The sequence below is a fragment of the Ovis aries genome, chromosome 7 (genome assembly GCF_016772045.2).
Source record: "Ovis aries strain OAR_USU_Benz2616 breed Rambouillet chromosome 7, ARS-UI_Ramb_v3.0, whole genome shotgun sequence".
NCBI classification, from domain to species: domain Eukaryota; kingdom Metazoa; phylum Chordata; class Mammalia; order Artiodactyla; family Bovidae; genus Ovis; species Ovis aries.
Window position 1 is genome coordinate 27,052,130 of NC_056060.1, and position 26,757 is coordinate 27,078,886.

The 26,757-nt window shown below is 42.8% G+C and overlaps 1 protein-coding gene across 1 annotated transcript in view; it reads right to left on the minus strand.

The window, feature by feature from the left end:
- RYR3 (ryanodine receptor 3) overlaps positions 1-26,757 on the minus strand; it is a 576,153-nt gene that overhangs the window by 130,211 nt on the left and 419,185 nt on the right. Inside the window, exons 39-45 of the mRNA XM_060419037.1 lie at positions 20,796-21,069; positions 17,157-17,271; positions 15,545-15,674; positions 14,115-14,218; positions 12,275-12,410; positions 3,097-3,277; positions 1,800-1,911 (exon numbers count right to left, since the gene is read on the minus strand). Coding sequence (XP_060275020.1) covers positions 1,800-1,911; positions 3,097-3,277; positions 12,275-12,410; positions 14,115-14,218; positions 15,545-15,674; positions 17,157-17,271; positions 20,796-21,069 — 1,052 coding nt within the window. The remainder of the gene's footprint in view (positions 1-1,799; positions 1,912-3,096; positions 3,278-12,274; positions 12,411-14,114; positions 14,219-15,544; positions 15,675-17,156; positions 17,272-20,795; positions 21,070-26,757) is intronic.

A 26,757-nucleotide genomic window follows, 5' to 3' on the forward strand; every position in this document is an offset into this window, starting at 1 on the left:
TTTCTTTTCTCTATGGTACTTTTTTGGAGAAGGAAATGGTAACCCACTCCAGTACTCTCGCCTAGAAAATCTTATGGACAGAGGAGCCTGGTGGGCTACAGTTTATGGGGTCACAAAAGCACACAGTACTTTTACCCTCGATTCTTCCATACTGGAACAGTTCCCCTTAACACTTGTAGATGGATTTCCAAACAGGCTACATTGTTAAGCAGATAACACATGACATACAGGAAGAAAGATAAGAGTGAATGCTTTAACGCAGTGTCTTTCAAACTGTAGTCTTGACCAACTAGTGGGTTGTAAAATCAGTTAGTGGATTGTCACCAGCATTAAAAAGCATGAAATATATTAGAACAGAGTAGAAACTATTAGAATGCATTATCTTTTTTTTTTTAATTTTTTTTTATTTTTTTATTTTTATTTTTTTTTAGTTTTTTATTTTTTAAATTTTAAAATCTGGATAAGTTTTGCGTCTGGAACATATGTATAGTAGGTTGCAATGTAAATGATATTATGTTGGTCAACTAGTTTGTTTGGAAAAACTTGTTACAGAAAAACCCAAATGATCTTGTTACCCAACCCAAAATTTCTTACTATGATCAAAATAATTTTTTTGGTCAAAACAATTTGAAAGCTACTACTTAAATCAATGCTATTTTTTTTCATTAGCATTAAAGGCAACATATCCACTGTTATCATGTCTGTGACCAAATATATAACCTCATCAACACCAGAAACCACTATTTATATCACCCTAGTCTGCATTGCACCCCACTCCAGTACTCTTGCCTGGAAAATCCCATGGGCGGATGAGCCTGGTGGGCTGCAGTCTATGGATTTTCTAGGAGTCAGACACAACTGAGCGACTTCACTTTCAATTTTCACTTTCATGCATTGGAGAAGGAAATGGCAACCCACTCCAGTGTTCCTGCCTGGAGAATCCCGGGGATGGAGGAGCATGGTGGGCTGCCATGTATAGGGTTGCACAGAGTCGGACATGACTGATGCGACTTAGCAGCAGCGGCAACAGCAGTCTGCATTGCAAGTACTTTTAGGAGACACTGGCATAACCCAAATGCAGTGAACACTGTAGAGAGAGCACCTGAGCCCTGGATGAACAAAGTTCTATTAAACAGTCACCAAGTACTTTTAAAATATAAGAAGCTATGTTTTCTGTTTTCCTACAATCAGCGATTATTTCCTCTCTCACTTAATAATGTGAGACTTTATGAGAAATAGGGCCAGTACGTGTCTCCACCCCCAGCAGAGATGAAAAAGGGAAGGTGAAAACACAACTTTGAATACACAAATTCAGTTTGAAACTGAATGTTTGAGAAGACATCTCATAAAAATAGAATCATCTTTTCCAGTATGTCTGCAAAGCTTACCGCTGGGAAATAATCAAACATGAATCGTGACTACCTTCCTGATGCCTAACACCATGGTCATCAAGAAAAGATCTTCCATGTGGAGTGTCCTGACAGAGACAACCATGGAATCAAGTTGGTCACATGGAAGTGTAAGTTTTGAAGGCTTCTGAGACAAGAATATGTAGCAGATATGCCCTACTAGGGGCACAGAGAAATCATAAGACATGGAGATTTTCCCAGGAGTCATTCCTCAGAAAGCTGTAGAATCGGCTACCAGAGGCAGAAACTACTTTTGATGCTGGCTAGAAGGAACAGAGGGAAAGGCACATTCACACGTGCCGGGGACAGAAGAAGAAATGACCTTCACAAAATCTACCATGTTCCCGATTCAAGTCCCTCAAAGCTGCTCTCTGGGCACTCATCACTTACGTGCATCTCAGGAGCACAGCGGCCCAGCAGGTCTATAAGAGCCGAATAAAATGACATGATCGCATTGCCCATGTGCACAATCTCTTCTTCATCTTCATCGTCCTCTGTGCTGCTGAGACAGAAGCAACACAAGGAGCTGTAAGGAAGTCAGGCAGGTGGCACCATGTTCTAGACACGATATGGAAATACTTTCTCTGCTCACCTTCGGCATCACGCATCCTTTCCACTGGACTCTTTCTCTCCCCCCAGATGTCAATGAGGTGGTTTAACTCAGCAAGCTCAAATGACCCAGATATATTCCCATGAACTTAACTGCCATGAGTGGATCCTGCAGACCACACACACTCATGGAGCAGGACTGTGGCCCCCTAAACGTCTACCAACCATTCCATCATTTTCCTGCTAGGCAGACATGGAAAGCTCATTGGACAGGAGTCAGGAAGGCCAAGTTCAGGCCCTGGCTCTGATGCTAAGAAGCTATATGACTCTGGGCCTCAGTTTTTCCCACGTTACATGAGCAAGTTGGGACAGCTTATGTTTTGGGTTCTAACTCTACCAGAAATGATGACCATAAAAAAAAAGAAGAAAAAAGAGCCCCTGGCTGGAGTTATATCCCAAGCTAGGCTGAGTTATATCCCTTCTCTAGATTCTGGGGTCTAATCTAGAGGCTGTGAAAAACGGGAAATAGTCACGAGACATAGTGAAAGGAAGGTCACAAGGCCGATAATGTACTAACTATATATTTAACTGTGAAATTCCAAGATTAGTAGAGCTGTGATTTTTCTCATTCTGCAGCTTTCTTTTTACCTCAAGAATCAAATCAGACACTTTCAGAAGAGGAAGTGGAGGTTGCTCCCTCTTTTTAAAAGTATGAGAGGTATGAGGTGAAACACTGGGGTTCGAAATACTGAAGGAGACGGGCTGGAGTTAGACAGTGACTGGAGCCTGTTGGTCCAGGCCTCTTAGCCTAGACACAGTTTCCTCTGGTGGGGATGCCACGGGGAGGTATGGGGGTGGGGTGTGGTGGGGCCTGAAGTTGCGACGTCTCGATTTGCCAACTGACCTGTCTGGAGCAGGGGAAAGGGAAGGCAGGGAAGATAGGACTGATCAAGAGGCTTACTGGGAGAGTCAAGATGACAAGCTCACAGTGATCTAAGCTGTTTGAGCAACAGCTGTAAAGAGCCTGGGCTGCTTTACCAGGGACAAGTTATTGACACTTGTTTTATCATGCGTGCAGTGAGAATACTGGGGGGCTCACCAACCATACGGAGGCGGGAAGGCAATTCTATTCACTTACACTTCCCTCTTGTAGCCCTGTGAAGGGAGGTCTAGGGCCGGGTTCTCGGAGATCTTAATGGCGCCTTGCATGGCCGCCAACAGGCCGTTTCCTCCTTCACCCCGCAGGGCAGGGCCGAAGCACTCGGGGCGTCTGATGAGCAGCTTGACCACCACACTAGCATTTTCTTCCACACTTTCACCTAAGGGAAAGAGGCATTATTACCATCTCCCTGGAGGGGACAACCTCAGGACTGATTTCATTTTTTCGGCCATGCCATGTCACTTACAGGACCTTAGTTTCCTGACCAGGAATTGAACCTGTGTTCCCTGCAGTGAAAGCGTGCAGTCCTAACCACTGGACTGCTGACAAAGGCGCCCAGAATTGATTTCTAATTGATAAGGCCAGAAGAACAGTTTTGATTTAGCTTGGCAGATACTCTTAAGATTAGTAGGTAATACTGATGCAGAGAAAGCTTTGATAAATTAGGTCAGAATCTATTTATCTGAAGTATTACAACTAACCAGTATTAGAACAGAGTCTTGCTTCTCAGTTCGCGATTTTATGCTGTTTACATTATTTCACTATATTTAGGTCCTCAGAGGGCAAGAAATACATGACTGCATCTACCATGGATTACTGATTAATTCACCAGTGACTTAGAGAATAAAGGACCTTTATGTCTTATTAACTCCCTTGGGGTGCTTAACAGGCATTTCCTTGCTTCCTTGAGAGGAAGTAATAGGGTAGCTCAAGCTGGTGTGTTTCAGTTAGCATCTGGAGAGGTGACATGCCTCAGCTGTTCTCTCTGGGGTACGTCTCTCTTGGGGATGACAGTGTTAGTTGCTGAGTCGTGTCTGACTCTTTGAGACCCCATGGCCTGTAGCCTGCCAGATTCCTCTGTATCATGGGATTTCCAGCAAGAATCCTGGAGTGGGTTGCCATTTCCTTTTCCAGGGGATCTTCCCAACCCAGGGATCCAACCCGAGTCTCCTGCATTGCAGACAGATTCTTAACTGTCTGGGCCACCAGGGAAACTCTTGGGGATGGACCTCAGGGCATTTCTGAAATCATTTATCTGGGTAAGAATCTACTTGGTAAAGTTGTCTTGGTTATTCTTAGAATTGCTGTGTGGGGAGCTAAAAATTGGATGACTGTATTTGCTGGTATTTCTCTTTGGAAGAAACCGTAGATAACCAAGACAAGGTATCACTTCCCAAAGAAGTGATTAAGCAGTGAACTGTCACATGTGGACAGGGATCGCCAATGCTTCTCAGAGTCAGATTTACAATCCAAAGTAGTTTTACAGCTTGTTCAGAAAACTTCCTGGGACATACTTTTTGTCTCATTGTCTCACAGGAAACCTTAACTTGCGTCTGAGAATTCACCCCTGGGCCAAACCTCAAAGACAAGACTTTTTGACACTGTGTACTGGATGAAACCTGAAGAAAAATATTTTAATGAAATTACTAGATATTATTGGAGGATTCGATTCTATAATAGAGGTTGCATCTTGATACGCTGTTGTATTAATTATTTATCCTTGCATTAAAAATTATCTTCAATCTTAACAGGCTAAGACTAACTATTATCTCATAGTTTCTGTAGTTCAGGAATTTGGGAGTGACTAAGCGAGGCGGCCCTGGCTCGGGATCTCCCATGAGGCTGCGGTAAAAATGTCAGCCAGGGCTGCCATCTTCTGAAGGCTTGACTGGACGTGGAGTATCAGCTTCCATGCTTACTCACATGGCTGTGAGCAGGAGGCTTCAGCTCCTCACCATGAGACCTCTTCATAGGGCTGCTTGGGTGGTCTCATGACATGCCAGCTGGCTTCCCACAGAACAAAGGATCCAAGGGAGAGCGTCAGGGAGAAGCTGAATACCTTTTACAACCTTGTCACATACTGTCACTTCTGCTATATCCTACTCGTGAGAAGTGGGTCACTGAATCCAGTTCTCACTCAAAGGCAGAAGAAGTAGGCTCCATCTTTTGGAGGGAGGTACGAGGAAGAATTTATGGATGTATTTTATCACAAGAGTTTAAGTTCTGTGTAATGAACAGTTTTATGAATCAACTTAGAGTGGCGCATTAGCATGGGAACCCATAAAGCCGGGCTTCTCCTCCAGATTTTTAGCAAATCCCTGTGTGAGCAGGCACACTGCACCAGCTCACCGAGTCTCATTTGTCCTGTTGAGATACTTGTGACTCTTCTAGTTTTAGGGCGAGTCTATTAGTCTTACTCATGTGCAGAGATTTCTTCCATCATGTCCACAGCATTAGAAGGGCTGAGCTTGCTTCCAAATACTTGAAATTAACTTGTGCCCACTCAAACTCACATGTGAACACACTGCTGTGTCTCACAGCCCTAGACAGTCTGCCAGTATTCCTGGTCTAAGCGTGGCCTGCTGACACCCTTTCTTACCACTTGACCTTCTATACCACAGGTAAAATTCAAGATTGTTAAGTATACACCAACATAAGTTTTACAACCATGTAATTAGATTCAGAATAGAGTTTCATTAAACTGAATTTATACAGCCCATCAGCATGCATTCACTATTTTATAGCTCAATCCTTCAAGAAGAGACTAAATGTTTTAGTAAAGAACACCCGTGGCTGATTCATGTCAATGTATGGCAAAACCAATACAGTATTGTAAAGCAAAATAAAGTAAAAATAAAAATTAAAAAAAAATAAAAAAAGAAGTTTTTCTTCAAGTTTCATCTAATATAGTATCAAAACAGAATTTGTTTTTAACTAAGCCAGAATCCATGTGAAGAAAATTCTCAGGAGATGCTAAAAGGGTAAAATAGTCATACTAATGATATGGTGGAGAGAATCAGGAAGGAAAGGAACCCACGGGGAGGTTGACATTGTACTGTTTACAAGAGGAGTTCAGATAAAGAAGTGATGCTAGTTCTAAGGACATGTTTTCCATGAGGTCAACCTAGCATTTATACATGATAGAGTTTATTCACAGTGGAATACTTAAAGAAAACCACCAGGAGAATCAGTATACTTGAAAGCAAATATTTTTAGTTATAGATGTAACCCACAGTTGACGACTTTCAAATATTGTCGGCCCTCAACACCTATCAGGTAGCACATATATCTACACTCCCAGTTGTCATTTCCTATTACAAGAATAATGAAGCTAAAACTTTGACATTTTAAGTGTCAAAAATGGAGGAAAAACTCAACCCTATTAGTCAAGCTTATTTAAACACTGTGCTCAGATTCTTTCAGTTCTCAGAATGGAAACATTTAAGGGTCAACCCTTGTCTTAACCAGTATGCTGAAATTAACTTTGTTCTTTCCAAAGTGATCAGTGTCATGAAGTTTGATGGAACGTGGACCACAATGTCCAAAAGGATTTGAAGAATTAAGACTGTGAGTTCTGTACTGAGTATGCTATTGAAATTCATTTGCCAAGGTAGTCATATTTTATCTGAATCTTATGTCTTCAGTTCAGTTGCTCAGTCGTGTCCGACTCTTTACGGCCCCATGGACTGCAGCACACCAGGCTTCCCTATCCATCACCAACTCCTGAAGCTTGCTCAAACTCATGCCCATCAAGTCAGTGATGCCATCCAACCATCTCATCCTCTGTCATCCACTTCTCCTCCTGCCTTCAGTCTGTCCCAGCTCCAGGGTCTTTTCCGATAAGTCAGTTCTTCACATCAGGTGGCCAAAGTATTGGAGTTTCAGCTTTAGCATCAGTCCTTCCTATGAATATTCAGGACTGATTTCCTTTAGGATGGACTGGTTGGATCTCTTTGCAGTCCAAGGGACTCTCAAGAGTCTTCTCCAATGCCACACTTCAAAAGCATCAATTCTTCAATGCTCAGCTTTCTTTATAGACCGACTCTCATATCTATAAACGACTACTGGAAAAACCGTAGCTTTGACTAGATGGACTTTCGTTGGCAAATAATGTCTCTGCTTCTTAATGTGCTGTCTTGGTTGGTCATAGCTTTTCTTCCAAGGAGTAAGCGTCTTTTAATTTCATGGCTTCAGTCACCATCTGCAGTGATTTTGGAGCCCCCCAAAATAAAGTCTCTCACTGTTTCCATTATTTCTTCATCAATTTGCCATGAAGTGATGGGGCCAGATGCCAGATCTAAGCTAATTAGGTTGGTTGGTACAATGGACCCAGGAAGCTATAGCTTGATCACTGGATATTGGTCATCCGTCGGGGATGCAGAGAGGACTCTGCAAGAGGAAGGAACTGAAGTGCAACCATTGATGCTAGTTGGAGAGGGGACCAAGGAAAAGTATTTCTGAAGGTTTTGCAAGGTAGAAAGTTTGGTCTGATTAAAAAAGAACAGTCTCTTCTAATTACCTGTAGCTCAGTAAGCTGGGCTGCCAACCAAATCCCCAGGGGGAAGAGGAATACTGATCTTGAGGGCATTTTTCAAGGCAGAGAGAGATCTGAGGTAAACTAGTTTTGTCCAAGGGCTTGCAGCAGCGTTTTTGCTGGAGTTCCACATGCATAATAAGCTTAGCAACTGTGCACGTTCAGAGCTTCTCTTCAAAGTCTCTCAACACTGCCTTTGTATCACCGCCTTGTTTTCAATGTTCCTGGGAAGTTAGATGGAAATGGAATGATTCTCCCCATTTTAATCCTAAGCAGTCATTCTCATCACAGGAATGATTAATAAGAATGTCATGATTGCCCATTGCTTTTCCTACTGTCTGTATTCTAACCACAATCCCTATTTTAAGTTCTTTTGCTTGGAATGCTCTCTTCCTTTCCATTCCTTTGACATAAACCCTTGACTTATGCAACTCCATTTTGCCCTTGAGGATCAGCTTAAACTGGAAATTTCCAGAGGATCGAATCCTCCAAAACACCCCATCTTCTTTCTTAAAGCATTGTACACAAGTGTAATTAATGAATGTTTTGGTATCAATATTTTTCATACTAGACTGTGTATTTAATGAGAACACGGTCCATATCTGACTTATCTAACCCTGTATGCTCAGGCCTCTTGTTAATATCATTTAGAGGCTTGAAAGGATCAAATGGAATGCTGAGGGTGATTATCCATCACTGCATTACCAACGCAGTTATCAGCCATTGTTTGCAAGAACTGAGGCTGTCCATTTCCTAGGATTATAAATTTGACAACAAGAACAAAATCTTAGACATTTTAATCTTAACCATCCCCAGTCATCAATACCAATCACAATGAAGAGTGGTTATTACATTTTTTCTGACTCTAAAACATGAATACAGAACCAGCTGATTCTTTTAAGCATCTGTACCTACTATGCCCTTCAGAGCTAACATGCTAAATTTGTATTCTTGATCCTAAAAGACCTTTTTTTCAGCATTATTGAGATATAAATGTCACACCCTAAAAGGTTTCTGGCTCCCAGCTCAGCGCCTCTCAGTATGCTCTCCCCTAACTACTCTGTTAAACTAGGTCCATTTCTTTCCTCCGGATGTTGTTCAACATCTGCCTTCTTCCCCAGGCATTCCTATATTCCAAGATTCCAATAAGCACCATCCTTTTTGGCCTGCCAACAGCCACGTGTGGCACTATGGAGGTGGGTGTAGTTGAGTTTTAGTATGGATGTAATGTTTTGATCATTTTTCTTCAGTTTGCTCTGCTTGCTGCTTTGACTTTCAGTGACTTCAGGGTAGACGTCTCGCGCGTGTCTCCTGGCACTTCTCATAGCCCCTCGTGTACTCTTCACATGTCACACGATGGATGTCCTAGTTATGATCAAGCTGCCTAGGGAAACAGATTCAGTGAAGCTGGACACACTGTGTTCTTCAGATTAGTTTGCAGCCTGAGGAAGATACACCAAAACACTCCAAGGACTCTAAGGAGGCACAGGTTTACTTTTCCCCTTCCTTTTTCTTCTTTTTTTTTTTGGACTGTGCCACATGGTTTGTGGGATCTTAGTTTTCTGACCAAGGACTGCGCCTGGACCCTCAACAATGAAAGCACCAAGTCCCAACCACTGGGCTGCCAGGGAATTCCCCTTCCTCTTGTGGATCTGTAAGGAATCTTTTCCTACTTAGGCAGGGATTAATCACACACCCAGACACATCAGTGTCTAGACAGGCTATAAAGTTTGTAATTGCTGGGTTATTAGAAACCTCTCAACTTCAGTCCTCCCAGAGTTAAACACAACCCAAGGTTTCCCAGCAAGCTAATAAAAATAAAGTGGAGAAAATTATATGCTTTAAGAAGTTCTCTTAAAGACAAATCTTGTTTAAGAAGATTTAACACCAATATTAAGAGAAACTAGTAAAATAATGTTAGAAGAGAATTTTCTAATTCTATTATTTTGATATAGCAAGAGCTTTTGATTTGGCTTAAAAAATTTTTTTTTAAAACAAACACTAGCACCAAACAGAAATTAAACAATTCCACAATTTTTGATCAACTCAAAGGAGAAAATGCTGTTTCTCCTTGTTCATTAGGAGACAGTGTTTACAAGGCAATGCCATATAATGGTTTGAGTAAAGTTTGGCCTCTGAAGCCAATCTGTTCTGGTTCAAATCCTCACAAATGTCTACTAGCTGTGTGATTCTGGCAAAGGTACTTATTAATGGCTCTAAGCATCAAGGTGTTTATCCATAAAATGATGACGATAACTATATCTAACTCGCTGGGTTGTTATTTAAAATGAATCAGTTTGCACATATGAATCCTGCTCTACGTTCTCCCCTGGACAGTCTGTTCTTTCCATTTCAACTGCGAGTGACGTGCAAGTCCACTTGGTCCCAATCTGTTGCCTGATTGATCTCTATTCTATAGCCTCAATTTGGGGCATCTCCATTTGGGGGGTCACACACTGCAAAATCCTTCCCCGAACCGCACAAGCCCATCACCCTCCATCTCCAACCACTTTGTCCTTCCGACCACCCTTACTTCTTTTCTCCCTTAAATATCTAAGCTCTAAAACGACCTGTTTTTTCCCTTATGTCAAAATATCCAGGACTCAGCCATTATAATCCTCACCACCAGTGAGTCCTATAAATTCGGTCCGTATTTTTTATTTCAAATGGATCTCCTCTATCCCATTCCCATCACCGCCATTACAATTCAGAAACTCATTATCCTAACCAGGGCACAAAAGTTCCCAGTGGTTGCGAGTCTTTCTTCTGATGAAAAGGTTTCCCAGTTCTCTGCACACTGAGTCAAGACTAAACTTCAGCTTGGCATTTCAATTCTCCCCCTCAGAGCTGTCTACCTACCTTTTATACCTTGTCTCTTAGCACGATCATCCGTGCATCTATCCTCCAAGACCAGCTGATCACTGTGTTTCCTGAGCACATGCGCTTTAGCCCTCGGGCCACTGCTCAACTGGCTCCTCTCCTGCATCTCAGCATCTGGAAATCTGACCCTTCAAAGCTCATCTCTAATATTACCTACCCAACAGGCCTTTTCTGATCTCAACAGGATGTGAGAGTCCCCTCATGAAACCCACTAGTACTCTGTCCCTACCTTACTCCACTCCTTATTATAGTGACCTCTGTCCATGTCTGTTCCCCTTACCAGACTGTAAATTCTTTCAAAGCAGAAGCCAATAGTCTTTGCCAAAGCCAAATGTGACTCTCACCTGATAAGAGACATAATAAAGGTTAAAGTGCACCTATCTTCCTACTGATGGTTTAATAGATTTGCAGGAGTTTATTGCATTATGAAATTGTCCTGTAGAGTATATTAAAAAGGCATAAAACAATCTGAAAGCAAAGAGGGTGGACCGAACATATTGTTTCAGAGTTTAGTTGAATATGGTTGTATCACATAAGCAAAAGCAAGCGTTGGCCATCCAGGTAAGAAAACAGCCAGTGGATTCCTCAACCTTCATAATCCAAGTAGACAGTCCCACTAACTGACTCAAAACCCTTGATCTTCCTGTGAAGTTGGCCAAGATGAATAAATGGGTCTTTCCTGGATCTGGTATGTGTCACACAGTCTATTGATAGAATTTGGTGGCCTTTATGAATCTTTAAAATCTACACAAAATCCCCTTTATTACCACAATAACGCTGCACTAATTCGGGATATGCAGTCATCTGGACTAGAAGTAAGACAGGCTATCAGAGGATACTCTGAAACTGGCACAGAGGAAGAAAATGGGAGTTTAGCAATGTCGATGATGAGCAGACAGTAGATATGGAACAGAGGGAGGCAGAAAACCCAGATCCCTGAAAACCTGGCTGGGCTGAGTCCTAGGGGGACAAAAGACAAGCATCTCAAGGTCTGTGACCAAGTCAAGAAAGGGAAAAAACTGGGACACTGGAAACCATTCAAACATTAAGGACAGAGTGCATTATGATGTAGGAAAATAAGCAGGGGGTTGGGGAGAAGGAGACAAGAAGAGCACATGGCAAGACAATGCCCGCGTGATACCAATACATTTTTAGGTGAATTCTCATAGAACAATCGGCACGACTGCTTATTCACAGAAATCCCTCTCTGCAATCACTAACTAGCCCAGCTAGGTTTGTTAGCCAGAAACTCTAAAATAGGAAAAGGGAGAAAGATTGTAACTATAATGTAAATACAAGTAAGCTGGTATTAATATCATAACACAATTTTGGAGACAAGGTACAGTTTTAAGAAACTACTCATTTTATGCAATATTCAGCATATTAAACTAGTGGAAATGCAAAATTTGTGTCAACTTGGAATTCACTATGAATGAGAGGTGGTTTGCATTAAGAAGAAGGATATTTAGTGTTTCTATAACAATTCTTTTTTTTTTTTCCCCTACTGGGAGTTTAGTTATCTTTAACAGCTATCAGCTCTTCCATGTTTTTAGTCATTCATCCACCCATCCAATCATCCACCCATCCATCCCACCATTCATCCATCCATCCAAAACTCTAAGAATCTAGAGACACCCTTGCATTTAATTCTGGGAACAAGTGAGATCAAGATATTAACAAGCGCCCTCTTTTAGAAGAAGAGGTACGAAGAGGTGACAAGCGCAGGCTGATGTAGTGAGCTTCTCGTAGGCTCTGGTCCTAGCTTTCAGGACTGTCTCCCCTGGATTCCACTCTTGATCCCTGTCTAGCCTGATTGTCCCAGAGGTTTTTCTATCAGCTGTCACCTACCTATACAATCTATCGTGTTTATAGATAGGAAGCAGTGCAAAGAATTTCCTTTTCTTGGTACGCAGTGCTTTTGTGCCATCCTAGGTCTGAAAGGCATGGGAAACTGAGACTCACTGTTCACGAAGACGGCAAACCTCAGGAAGGACAGGTAGCGCTCCCCTTCAATGGGGTTCCAGCCGACATCAGGGTATCCTTTGGCTAGAAGCATGGGGCAGCTCTGCAGGCCACAGCCTGCCAAGTAGGTCACCACCTGCCAAGCACAAAACAAAAGTTAAGTGCCCAGGTTTTTTTTTTTGAATGGAAGTTTTTTATATAGCTGGTAAGGCATGCACAATTCTGGGAACTGAAGGGTTTTCATTTCTCTAGAAGCTGGAGACAGCCCACTACTTTCCAAGTAAATAATTGAGCAGATTTGAAATTGGAACCTTTTACTCATTTTTGTTTCCAAGCAATTGACAAGACTGATGATCACTGCTATGTAGATATAAGCCATATGCTATGATTTCCCGGTTCTGGCAAGAGGGACATGCCATTTAAAAGTTCTGGCAAGAGGGACATGGGATTTCAACATAGGCCTAACTAAGGCGCCATGGGGGAGACAATGTTGGGTGCAGGCTGGGCCTGTTCATTTGACCATGGGATTTCAAAACCAAAATGTCCAGTCACTGGTTGACTGGGTGGGCTCTCCTTCTCCTCTACAGATTTCCCTGGGTACCCTCTCTCTCTCCTCCCTGCCTCCTGGTCTCCCTTCTGAGAGACTCATCACCTAATTTTAAATACAGGTGTCAGTTAGCATCATATCACCTAAATGAAAACTGAGATATTTATTGCCATGTAAATGGATGAATACCCAAGTCTGACTAAGCTCTGTCTCGGAGGCAGAGGCCAGGAATGCCTAGGGCATTCACAGAATAGCAATCATGAAACTCGCTGCTGGGTGCGCAGCTCCTGACTTCGTGTGTGTATGGGGTGGGGTGGGGTTTGTCTTGCTTCTGTTCCAATCACTTCTTCTTCCTAAAACCAGGACGTGTTCCAGAACATAAAAAACCGTGTCGTGTTTCTCCACTGCTTGAAGCCCTCCAGTGGTTTCTGTGGCTCGAGGCTCTAGAGTGAGGACCCGTAACATCACAGGTAACAGCACGGCCTCCAGAGCCCAGCGCTTTCGACCCTGGCTCTGACACTCGGACCCGATGACTCTGAGGATGCTACCTCATCTCTCTATGCCTCAGTTTCCTCTCCTATAACTGGGGCAATGATAAAAAGGCTTGTCTGAGGATCATGTGACTCAATTCTGAGTGAGGCCTGGCACACAGTGATTCCACAGGTGTATGGACCTCTGCGATCAGCAGCAATGGCAGCATAGGGCCCAGTCATTTCTGTTTCTCCTCCCCTCTCAGCACTCCCCGCAAGCTTCGGGGCTCTGGTCACAGCCAGCTTTCTGAAGTTCAAGCACACCATGCTCTCTTCTCTGAAATTCAGACATTCCTGGCACACGCTTGTCTTCAGTATGACTGAGTAGCTTCTGCCCACCCTCAGGGTCACCTCTTTGCTGAGAGCCCTTCCTGATCCCTTTGTTGGAGTCAGATGCCTGCTCCTAGCTGCTCCCAAACCCAGCACACAGTGGACAGTCCTTTCCTTGTCCCCCTCCTCCTGACTAGATGGCTCCTCTCCAGACTGAGAAAGTGCATCGTCAGTCTCATCAGCTGTCCAGTCAAGGAAACAGTGAAGACAGGATAGGAAGAAGGTGAAGGTGTCTGTGGAGCTGGCAAGTCCTGTCCACAGCAGATGCTCCGGTCCTAATTATCACACGATTCCCAGGACTCACATCCCGCCACACTTTCCTTACACACTGAAGAGGTTCTGATGGAGGCTCAGCCTTTGGTCTGCTTTCCCTTGGCTTGGCTGTGCTATAAGCAGGGGAGAGCAGGCACAGCACCTCCCCAAGGCCAGTTACCTTCTCGAGGTCTGGCTCCTCTAAGCCCAGAGCTAACTCATTGTTGTCCATCACGGAGGAAGCGGCCACATCCAGCGGGGTGGATCCTCTCATCGAGGGGGAAGCTGAGGAAGGAGAGAAGGGGAGAGAAAGGGAGAAAGAGGCCACCCGGCGCTGAGCTGAGGTTGCAGTGCACAGTAATGGCCAGGAGAGGTCAGCAAACACAAAACCTGGATACATCGCTGTCCTCAAAGGGGGGCTGCCCGCCCAATCCAAGAGCAGCTTTCTTTTCTTTCTTTCTTTCTTTTTTTTTTTTTGAGAGAGAATGAGTGGTTTATTAGGAAAGGAGGAAAACAAAACAAGAGCAGCTTTGTTTTCTATCCTTCCTCCCCAACACTCATTACTGACAGTGAATATAGCTTAAGTTAGAAAATCACTTCATAGGAGCAACTGGGGCCACGTATTTTCAAGTGCTTTTCTAACATGGAAGTTCTTGGGCCATCGTTCTTGAGACCATTCAAAAGTCTCAGATGTCACTTGATAACCAAGCTCACATAACTTGGTCATTTCTGGGGTCACCACCTAGGGTTTAAAAATAACCTGAAACAGACTAGCTCTTAGAATTATATCAGGTCACCAACATTGTCTTTCATTTCCCTTTGTTTGGTTCTTAGGCTAAAATTGAGAAAAACTTTAGGTGGCATTTTATAAAAAGGTTGGTTAGTCTAAGCTTGTGGTTGCTTAGTCCCTAAGTCGTGTGCACCTCCTTTTGCAATCCCATGAGGTTGCATTTGATAAACAGGAAACCCGAGATTTCAGATTTCACGTGCACATAATGTATCTGTGTCTTCCACAGATTTATTTAGTTCACATACAGAAGAGTGAGTAAGACAAGTGCCTGCACTGGTTTCCTAGCGGTGGTGTTGGATTTACAGTTTGTCCATAGTTGCTCCTGGCCTGGCCTTGCAACTATGAAAGCACTGGCTGGTTAGCTGATGGGACAGGCATGTCGCCTGCAGCCAGCCTGCCAAGAAGGGATTGGATCCATGACCTTGGAATTATTAGCATTGCTCCCTGGTCAGCTGAATGGGCTTGGAGGTGCTGGATCTCCAGACTACATCCATAATCTCAGGTAGCATTTCATGAACCCCGGGTCCCCAGAGAGAGGAAGCAAAACTATGTGCGCTATGTGACTATAAACTATGTGCCTAAGCCAAAACAAATCTGTCATCGTTACTGTCATCACGGCCCGTTGGCAGCGACTTCTCTCCTTAGGTTGGAAAGCAGAGACATGGTATTATTATCATCTCACATGTTTTGAGACCAGGCAGGATTCCTTCTTCTATTTAAAAATACCATAGCATACATGTGACTTCTCTGCTTTTACTGCCTAAGCGGCCAGCAAGGGAAGGGTAACCCAAGCCAACTGCAGAAGTTCTAACATGACCTACCTAGGCCAACACTGCTGTTCTCCAACAGGTAACTTAGATGCTCAAACATGGCCTTCTGATTTTGTCGGCTGATTCGACAGAAATAGCACAGGAAGCGGCAACAGCTAGCAACCATCTTTGGAAAGGCAATCTGTAGGGAGAAGTAGAAAGTGTCACGGGGAAGAATCTATCACGAAGCCTTTCTGAAAAGGCTGACTTCAAAGAGTCTTAGGTGGGAGCCTTGTAAGCTGTGAACAGTTGGGAAAAAGAATTTTCTCCTTGCTTCCGGTTGTTTCCAAGACATTTTCATAGGAGCGACAGAGAATAGACACCTAATGAGAGGCTTCTAAAAATATCGAGAGCTAATTATAGCTCCTGAAGTATCTTTCTTTCAAAAAAAATAGATGTCAAGCCAGAATTCTAGTCATCCTCAGATGTCATGTGAAATTGTTCAACCCTACATCAGACCACTGTTTCTGAGTAGGAAGGGAGGGGACAGAAAGGGAGATGGCTGATCACAGAAAACAAGATCTAGCCCTGTATCAAACCTAAGTCTTCTGGGTGAAGATCGGCCTCTCCTGCTGGAGAAGCCTCAACAGCATCACCCTTTCAGACTGTGAGCCTCCCCCAGTTACCTCTGTCCATGATCACCACTCTCCTATGGGCTCCTAGAGCATTCATAATATGATTCTTACAATTTAGCACCAAAGTGCCAACTTCTATTACCATCAAGAGTGGTTGGCTTCCCTGCTTAACAAAGTAATTAGCATCTCCAGGGTCTGGCCACATTTTCTGTTTGATCAATCATGCTCAATAAATGGTGTCAGTGTTAACCTTGGCTCAGGATCCAAGAAAGCCCTTGATTTCCACTTTTAGAATCATGGAACGTGCTCTAGGAAGTAAGATTCTAAAAGTTAGTCTGTCTGCTTGCTGAGGCACACAGGTGTTTGTTCAGAGGTCTTCTGGGGAGAGTCCACTTTCCTGAGAGATCAGAGGGAAGCAAATGAGGAGCAAGGTGAATGGGGCTCCTGGGTTCTTCCTTCACAACGCTCACCTGTCAATATCGGTGGCACTGCTTTCCTAGGACCAGGTACTCTAGAATTTCCAATATTTAAAAACATCCCCTATCTGTTGCCTTAGAACCTCTCTGACTCTGAGAAGGACCTGGACAAGGTGCAATGCCTGCCCAGGTGGGCCCTACTGGCACTCCCCGTCCCTCAGCAGCAGGAGCTCCCGGGCCCCTTATGGCAGGGCTGGCTAGAAAATCGACATCGTCAGGAGCTTGGCTCAGACAGGACACACGTACACTCCAGTGGGAAAAGTGCCAGGATCGTTATTAAAATCCTGTTCTCCTTTAGAACTGCCTTCTGACACAGCACCAAACACACCAGGCTCCTAAGTGGAACCCGGAGGAATTCCATCTTGGAAGGAGCAGGACTGCAGAAGAGGATGTGAAGGAGACTGAGCAGCCCAGTGAAATGACTGAGAATCCTTACACTGGCTGGGTCCCATCTCCTTGCTCCTTCTTGGCTTTGTGCTCATCCCCGTGCCCTCCCTGGGAAGAATCAGTAGGCAGTAGGCACCAGCCACGTGCAGGGGTCAAATTCAAGATAGACTCTCCTTGGAGCATTACCTGAGACTTTTCTGCACCCAGCACGTTCACCATCACCTCCATGACTGTCTCATGCATGCCGAGGACTCTCATGAGGTTGGGGTGCTGGTAAAACACCTTGTTGTTCATTATGTCTCTAGGATGATTGGAGAGAGAAGTCAGCCCTTGCTTATTTCAATGCCACAACAATTCAGCGTTGAGCATACACAAATGCACACACATACACATTCAGGGTGAACTAACGTATGAGTTTGATCCCTGAGTTGGGAAGATCCTCTAGAGAAGGGAATGGCTACCCCCTCCAGTATTTTTGGCTGGAAAATTCCATGGACAGAGGAGCAGAGGAGTCAGGCAGGCTACAGTCCATAGGGTCACAAAGAGTCGGACACGATTGAGGGACTAAAACTTTCACTTCTGATGTACATGCCATCTGCTGGAAAGATGGTCAGAAGGCACTAGGTTGGTGGAATATATGTGGAGGGATGTTTTTAGCTGATAGGAATATCTATGCTCATATATTTCTACTTTCTTTCTTTTAAATATTTCCTTCTGATGACATCAAGTAGCTGCCCCTCGTTTTTTTTTTTTTTTTTGCTTGTGATAATTTTGAGATAGCCCAAACCACTGAATTTCTCTTCCTCTGTGTATTAAGGGTCTTCTATTTTTTGTTCTCGTGTCCTTATATCTATGTCTCTATGTACTTTAGTTATCCAAGTGGTAGGGTAGGGTTGTGCCCTTTTCTTAAGGCAATTGTGTATTAGGTGCAAACAATATTTTGGTATAATAGCACTCAATAAAATGATCAAAATGAAACATGAAAAGAATTATGTTTTTAAGTCATTCAACATAAATCACATATTAAAGCTGCAGGCAAATCAAAATACAGAGGCGACCTGTGACCTGGCTGTGTAATACCTTGCAAGTGGTTACTCTCAGCCCATATCCCTTTCTCCAGAGGGCTGCAGCTGTTAAAAGGAGACACCACTAGGTTTTAGTGGAGCTATGTCTACCACAAGGGCTGGGAGAAAGGCTAATTCTGCAGCTATTTCCTCTCTCCATAAAAGTCTCTTCACCTCTATTGTAAGATTCCTCTTTGGAAATGAATTTAAGGAATGCATGTATCCCCTCGTCCTGCCTCAACTGCCAGTGTCCCTGTTCTGGATCTCAGTGATGCTCCTTTACTTTGCTGGTTTGAGGGTGGTAGGATGACAATTCCAGCAGCAGGAAGACTATGGTTCTAGCACTTGATTTTATTCAGGTAAAACTGTGGGTTCAGTTCAGTTCAGTTCAGTCGCTCAGTCGTGTCTGACTCTTTGCAACCCCATGAACTGCAGCACACCAGGCCTCCCTGTCCATCGCCAACTCCCGGAGATCACTCAGACTCACGTCCATCGAGTCAGTGATGCCATCCAGCCATCTCATCCTCTGTCGTCCCCTTCTCCTCCTGCCACCAATCTCTCCCAGCATCAGAGTCTTTTCCAATGAGTCAACCCTTCGCATGAGGTGGCCAAAGTATTGGAGCTTCAGCTTTAGCATCATTCCTTCCAAAGAAATCCCAGGGCTGATCTCCTTCAGAATGGACTGGTTGGACCTCCTTGCAGTCCAAGGGACTCTCAAGAGTCTTCTGTAACATCACAGTTCAAAAGCATCAATTCTTCGGCACTCAGCTTTCTTCAGAGTCCAACTCTCACATCCATACATGACTACTGGAAAAACCATAGCCTTGACTAGACGGACCTTTGTTGGCAAAGTAATGTCTCTGCTTTTCAATATGCTATCTAGGTTGGTCATAACTTTCCTTCCAAGGAGTAAGTGTCTTTTAATTTCACAGCTGCAATCACCATCTGCAGTGATTTTGGAGCCCTCCCAAAATAAAGTCTGACACTGTTTCTACTGTTTCCCCATCTATCTGCCAAGAAGTGATGGGACCAGATGTCATGATCTTCGTTTTCTGAATGTTGAGCTTTAAGCCAACTTTTTCACTCTCCTCTTTCACTTTCATCAAGAGGCTCTTTAGTTCTTCTTCACTTTCTGCCATAAGGGTGGTGTCATCTGCATATCTGAGGTGATTGATATTTCTCCCTGCAATCTTGATTCCAGCTTGTGCTTCTTCCAGCCCAGCGTTTCTCATGATGTGCTCTGCATAGAAGTTAAATAAGCAGGGTGACAATATACAGCCCTGACGTACTCCTTTTCCTATTTGGAACCAGTCTGTTTTTCCATGTCCAGTTCTAACTGTTGCTTCCTGACCTGTTACTCAAGAAGTTTCTCAAGAGGCAGGTCAGGTGGTCTGGTATCCCCATCTCTCTCAGAACTTTCCACAGTTTATTGTGATCCACACAGTCAAAGGCTTTGGCATAGTCAATAAAGCAGAAATAGATGTTTTTCTGGAACTCCCTTGCTTTTTCGATGATCCAGCAGATGTTGGCAATTTGATCTCTGGTTCCTCTGCCTTTTCTAAAACCAGCTTGAACATCTGGAAGTTCATGGTTCACATATTGCTGAAGCCTGGCTTGGAGAATTTTGAGCATTACTTTACTAGCGTGTGAGATGAGTGCAATTGTGTGGTATTTTGAGCATTCTTTGGCATTGCCTTTCTTTGGGATTGGAATGAAAACTGACCTTTTCCAATCCTGTGTTAGTCAGTGAATTTATTTTTTTGGGCTTTAGGTTTCTCATCTGCAGTATAGAACTATGTTACCTAATTAAAGGAAATCTTTTTGATATCTAAAATGCAATCTTTCTTGTGGTGTACATATACAGTGGAATACTACTCAGCCATAAAAAGATGAAATTTTGCATTTGCAGCAACATGAATGGACTTGGAGGGCATTTTGCTAAGTGAAATAAGACAGATAAAGACACATACTGTATGATAGCACTTATAAGTGAAATCTAAGAAATACAAGAAACTAGTGAATATAACAAAACAGAAGTAGACACAGATTAGACAGCAAACTAGTGGTTGTCAGTGGGGAGGAGAGGATGGGGCAATATAGGGGTAGGGGAATGGGAGGTACAAACTGTTGGGTGTAAGATAGGCTCAAGCATATATTGTACAACACAGGGAATATAACCAATATTCTGTAATAACTGTAAAAGGAAAGCAACCTTTAAAATTGTTTAAAAATCAAAAAATTAAAATTATGAAAACAAAAACAAGCAAATAAATAAAATCCAATCTTTCTAGTGATGTGGCTTCTAAGGAAGATCTACAAGCTATTGTCATGAGGAAACACATTTTGAAGAATTGATGACAATGACTCTACTCCCAAGAAAAGGGAGGAAAAAGGCTATAATTATTCAAAGGGAAGCCTCAGAAGATTTCCAGTTAAAATCTTAGGTGCTCAAAAAAGTTTCTCTCATGTTGGGTTGAACACATTGTCCCTTCCTTTGAATTTTTTCATTGCTTCCCTGGGACTATTTTTATCAGATTCAAACTAAATATCTGCTTTTTTCCAAGATTCCTTCCTACTTCTGGCCAAGGCCCTTCACCCCAAGTAGCCCACTGTCTGGTCTCTGAGGTTATTGAAGGGGACTGCTTTAATGAGCATATATCCCAAAAGGAGTGAAATCAGGATGGGGAACCCAGAGGTTTTTATGTGACTTGATTTCAGAACTGCCTCCTCTGCAAGCTTGCCCTTGATGGGAATGACCCACCCCAGCCCGTTGATCATGAGTAGCTCCTCCTCCTTGCCCATCCTGACGCTGAGCAGGCAGCGAATTTGGCCCAGGGCGGCTAGCAGGCTGATGGTGTCGCTCACGGAGGCCTGGCTGATGGTATAGGTCTTGCGCAGCGCCTGCAGCAGCTCCCCGATGCTGTCGTACTGCCGCCGCAGAAGGTTGAACATCATCCGGACCAGCTCCGCATCCTGGATCTGGTCCTCCTGGGCCCAACGGATCATGGTCTGTGAGATGAGCTCCTTCAGGGTCGCTGGAAGGACAAGGGGAAGCACCAGTACTGTGGCTGTCGAAGCTCAGGAGCACTGCGCACCTCTGTCACTCCACTCAGTGATAACGTACAACATCAGCTGGGTAGGGTTAAAAACATTCTTAAAGGTGGATTATGGCACACAGAGAAGTAGAACGCATACCAAAAGGCAGGTTCATGAGCCATATTATAATAAAAGATATCTTCAATTTGAACTGAGAAGGCCAAATGTTCTATTTGGATTAAATGGCATTCAGTGATGCTTGAATGATGCTGGACATAAAGACAAAATAAGATGCCTTCTTGCCGTCAGGGTGCTCACAACTTTTCATTTTGACTTAAAAGCTACATTTTATCCTTATTTTGTAATACAATGCAATACACACTAAGGTGGGGTTGTGTATAAGTGCAACAGGATAGAGTGGGGAGTGATTCTGGATGGACGAAAACATAAGAAGACATTGGGCACTGCCTCTTGGGAGTAAAGCACCATTAAGTGCTAGGATTTCTCTACCATAAATACATCCTCAAAGTATTCTAAAGATACTATCTACCATTATAGATAGTATAATATCTATATATTCAGTTCAGTTGTTCAGTTCAGTCGCTCAGTTGTGTCCAACTCTTTGCAACCCCATGAATCACAGCACGCCAGGCCTTCCTGTCCATCACCATCTCCCAGAGTTCATTAGATATAGATATTATAACTGCTGCTCTTATAACTGCATCCAAGTCCAGCTCTGCCTGCCACATTCCTGCAAGGTATGGATGGCACAAAGATTCTTAATTCAGACCAGTGATAAAGGCAGAGCTCAGGGGCTGATGAGGGTTACACAGTCCTTCAGTGAAAGCACTGGGAATAAGCTCAGATAGGTGCTTTCAGTAGCCTGTGCCCTGTCTTAGATAATTTTCTACCTCTGTGACACTAAATATGGCAGGTGTCTTCTCTACATACAATAACGGCTCATCATAAGCATATGAAAACTGAACTTTGTTACCAACTGAGTAAGCCATACCACTGATTCAAGAACTCTAAAACATATTTGAGATGACACAAATAGAAAAATACATTAGGGGATAGAGCGAAGTAGACTGAGAACCTTCTATTAGGTCCAAAGACTTTGCAACCGGACATCTGAGCACCATCCTCAACTGACTGTGCTGTTCTGGATCTTTGGCAGGAGTCAGCTGACACTGTGTCAGATGCTTCACAAGCATCAAGGGAGAAACCAGTATGAGTGAATGCAGGACGTCTCAGGGCTCATGCTGGTTGCACAGAAACACCACTGGCTGCACAAGTAGAGGAAAGATGGCTCAGGTGGGAACCAAACCAGCACCGGGACCTTCACAGGTTGAACTGAATGGCCCCTGAGAAGTGCCGATGGGCATCGGTGTAAGAAGATGACCAAAAGGGAGACGCAGATCTGAGCAGGAGGACAGTGTGATAGGGGATCCTGCCAGAACGTCTGGGAGGCACTGCTCACCACCCCCCCCCACCATGTCATACACATTTCCTGAAGATGCTGTAACACAGTGAGACACGCTGCTCTTATTACTGCGTCCAAGTCCAGCTCTGCCTGCTACACTCCTGCAAGGTATAGATGGCACCAAGACCCTTAATTCAGACCAGTGAGAAAGGCAGAGCTCAGGGGTTGATGAGGGTTATGCAGTCCTTCAGTGAAAGCACTGGGAATAAGCTCAGATAGGTGCTTTCAGTAGCCTGCGCCCTGTCTTACATAATGTTCTGCCTCTGTGACATTAAATATGGCAGGTGTCTTCTCTACATACAATAATGGCTCATCATAAGGATATGAAAGCTGAACTTTGTTACCAAAGCTCCAGAAGAGCTCTAGATGTAAAGGATTAATTCACCTTACTTCTGTGTCCATCACCCCTGGGGGAGTTTTAGGTTTAGACAGGAGACACAAGCTAAAAATCTAAAAAAAAAAAAGGATACCCAAGGCAGAGAGAAGCACAGTTAAAAGATGTTCCTAAGAGATCTCACCAGGCAGGGACTGCTGACTAACATTTGTTAGGTTAGACAATAGCTGAACTTTCGGGGGGAGAAAAGTTAGTTACCGTCTAAGCCTGGTCTCCTCTCAGGAACTGGTTTTCTCAGCAGTCAAATGTGAAAGTTTCTGTTTCTCCTACTTAATAGTCACACTAATGAGTAAAAGCAGGACAAAACCGTAGATGTTCTTGCATGCAACATCAGCTTACCTGGGCCTGTACGTACAGTTTCCTCTTAAGCCTGACTTAGGACTGAAAGAATTACAGTTCTCAATACTTACAACCAAATCCTTTGCAGAGATAATACACATGACCACAGTCCCTGCCACACATGAAAAGCAACCAGAAGTATTAACCAGCTCAAGAACCATCCTCTTTTCAACAGGGAATTCTACAGAGTCACAGTGAAACCATGTAAATATTCCCTTAACCTGTCTTTCGGATTAATTCAAGATTCGGGTGAGCTCTTAGCCACACACTGACTTATCAATCCAAATCAACATTTATAGCCTAGAGAATGGTTCATTTCAGCATAATACCTCATGAGAGGGCAAATGGGAATAGAAATAGCTATATATATATATATATATATATATTTTTTTTTTTTTGGAAAGGGCAAGATTTTATTTTTGTATAGTTGATTTACAATATTGTGTTAATTTATGCTGTATAGCAAACTGATTCAGTTATGTGTATGCATGTATATATATATTATATATACACAGTCTTTTTAAAAATTTTCATTTCCATTGTGGTTTATCACAGAATATTGAATACAGTTTCCTGTGCTATACAGGGGACCTTGTTATTCAATGTGTATGTAATAGGTTTGGACCTGCTAATCCCAAACTCCCAATCCTTCTCCCCTATCCCCTCACCCTAGACAACCACAAGTCTGTTCCCTATGTCTGTGAGTACATTTCTGGGAAACAGCTCTTTAACCTGAAAGGGCAGAATGAGAAATGCCCCATGGGTTCTTTGTCCAGGTCAGTCTTTAATGTATATGTGAGGCAATGGGCTAAACAATTATCTATGTGTGACCCAGCTAATGCTCAGTTAAAAAATTGTGACTCCCAAGCTCCTGACAGAAAAAGCACCTCATCATTGTGTATTGATGCTGTTGCTGCTGCTGCTGCTAAGTCGCTTCAATCGTGTCCGACTCTGTGCGACCCCATCGACGGCAGCCCACCAGGCTCCCCCATCCCTGGGATTCTCTAGGCAAGAACACTGGAATGGGTTGCCATTTCCTTCTCCAATGCATGAAAGTGAAAAGTGAAAGTGAAGTCGCTCAGTCATGTCTGACTCTCAGCAACCCTATGGATTGCAGCCTACCAGGCTCCTCCATCCATGGGATTTTCCAGGCAAGAGTACTGGAGTGGGGTGTCATTGCCTTCTCCATTGTGTATTGATAGGCAGATGTAACTCAGTAGAAGGCACAGAATTTAAGACCATCCTTGTTGGACAAGGTTTCAGGTTGTGAGACAAGGTTCAGAAAGTGAGAGAAAGTATAACTGTGAGATGAAAATGAACTGGGGACAGGGAGAGAAACATTGTTAAGAGCCCTGAGAAGCACAGCGTACTTTGCAGCCTGACATACGCTGGAGACCTAGCACCCACCAAGCAAACCTAGGCTGAATCATGAATTTTTAAAGGTCTGAACACCTCTGGGACTGAGAAAATGGAGCTTTATACCCCTGGCAGCAATGCAGTTGAAAATTGCTCGGAATTTAATTAGCTCCCACGAACCAGCAATAGAACAGCATAAATGAACCAGGGTAGAGAGGTTAAAAAGAACACATTTTCTAGAATGTGATAGGTTCTTCATGTAACTGCATACCTGGGGATTAAAATAATTAATGCACATAACCACCTCTGGCACAAACCATGGGCTTAATAAAAGGTAACTCTTATGCTATCTGTGCCAGTAACTATAAAAGTTGGGTTCACAGAGCCCTGGGGTCTCCAAGACCCTTCAGGCAGTTTGCAAGGCCTGTTGTACTTTCATAATAGTTCTAAGATGCTATTTGTCTTTTTCATTGTGTGATTAGCTGCACTAATGGTGCAAAAGCAATAGTAGGTAAAACTAGTGGGGCAAAAACAAACAAACGAAAACAACAGCTGGGTCCTTCACACAAAATCAAGACAGCAGCACCAAATGCTATGCTTTCCTGCTGCATTACCAGAACATGACCAGTACTGCTTGCATCAGAATGCTCTGAGTGGCATAGAAAGATTATTACTTTTATTAACAACAAACAACTGATGCTGAAGCTGAAACTCTAATACTTTGGCCACCTGATGTGAAGAACTGACTCACTGGAAAAGACCCTGATGCTGGGAAAGATTGAAGGCAGGAGGAGAAGGGGACGACAGAGGATGAGATGGCTGGATGGCATCACCGACTCAATGGACGTGAGTTTGAGTAAACTCCGGGAGTTGGTGATGGACAGGGAGGCCTGGCGTGCTGCAGTCCATGGGGTGGCAAAGAGTTGGACATGACTGAGTGACTGAACTGAACAACAAATTCCTGAGTATACATATTTCTAAAGCGCTTCTGTTGTACAAAGGCCAGTGGTTTTCCTAAGGAAAAACACCTGTGTGATTGTCATGATTGTTGCTAGCTAAACTAGCTGCTTCTTTCTTGGAATGCCATCTTAACTAAGAGAACAACAGACAAGCTATGGTTAATCACACTTGAGTAACTGACACATATTTTCTTAAAAATGAAACAAGCCTGTCACTTCAAGGAAAACAACTCTTAGGACTTCTTGCCAAGTTTAAAATTCAAGCTTTCACAAGAAAACTAGAATTTTGGAAAATGTTTATCTGCCACTGTGAATTTGACAGCTTCCCAACATTTAAAGACATTTTTGATTAAGTTGTTGATATTAATGAATGTAATTTAAGAAATAGTTTATAATAAACTGTGTCAACATTTGAAAGCTCTGTATAATTCAGTGAACCAGTCATTTCCCAATGATCAATGTGTAGTGTTACAAAAACATCATGGATAAAAGAATCCATTTAACAAACAAGATAGACCAATGGATTGTTATATAACCAAATAAAAAGAAAGTCTTTACTATTATTTCAAATTCCACACAGCAAATAACTTTTGAGGAACTATTACTTGCTGAGACTTAACATAGTATCAAAAGAATATCCACAATTATCTGAAAAGGCTACCAATAGTACTTCTTCTCTTTCCAACTATATATCTGTTTGAGGCTAATTCTTTAACCAGACATCAGAATAAAAAAAATCCAGCTATCTAAGTCAGACATAAGAGATTTATAAAAATGCAAAATATCACCAATCATTTTTTTGAATTATTTAGTTGTTGAATTATTTAGTTTTTTGAATTATTTAGTTGTTTTTCATAGAAGTTTTTTATGTAACATGTAATGGGTTTACTCTATTATTATGTATTTATTTAAGTACAGTTAATTTATAATATTATAGTAGTTTCAGGTATCCAATAGACTTATTTGATATTTTTATAGATTATATTTGATTTAAAGTTATAAGATAGGGGCTATATTCTCTGTGCTGTATACTATATCACCACAGTTTATTTCTTTTTTTTAAAATATAAATATATTTATTTTAATTGGAGGCTAATTACTTTACAATATTGTATCGGATTTGCCATACATCAACACGAATCTGCCAGTTTATTTC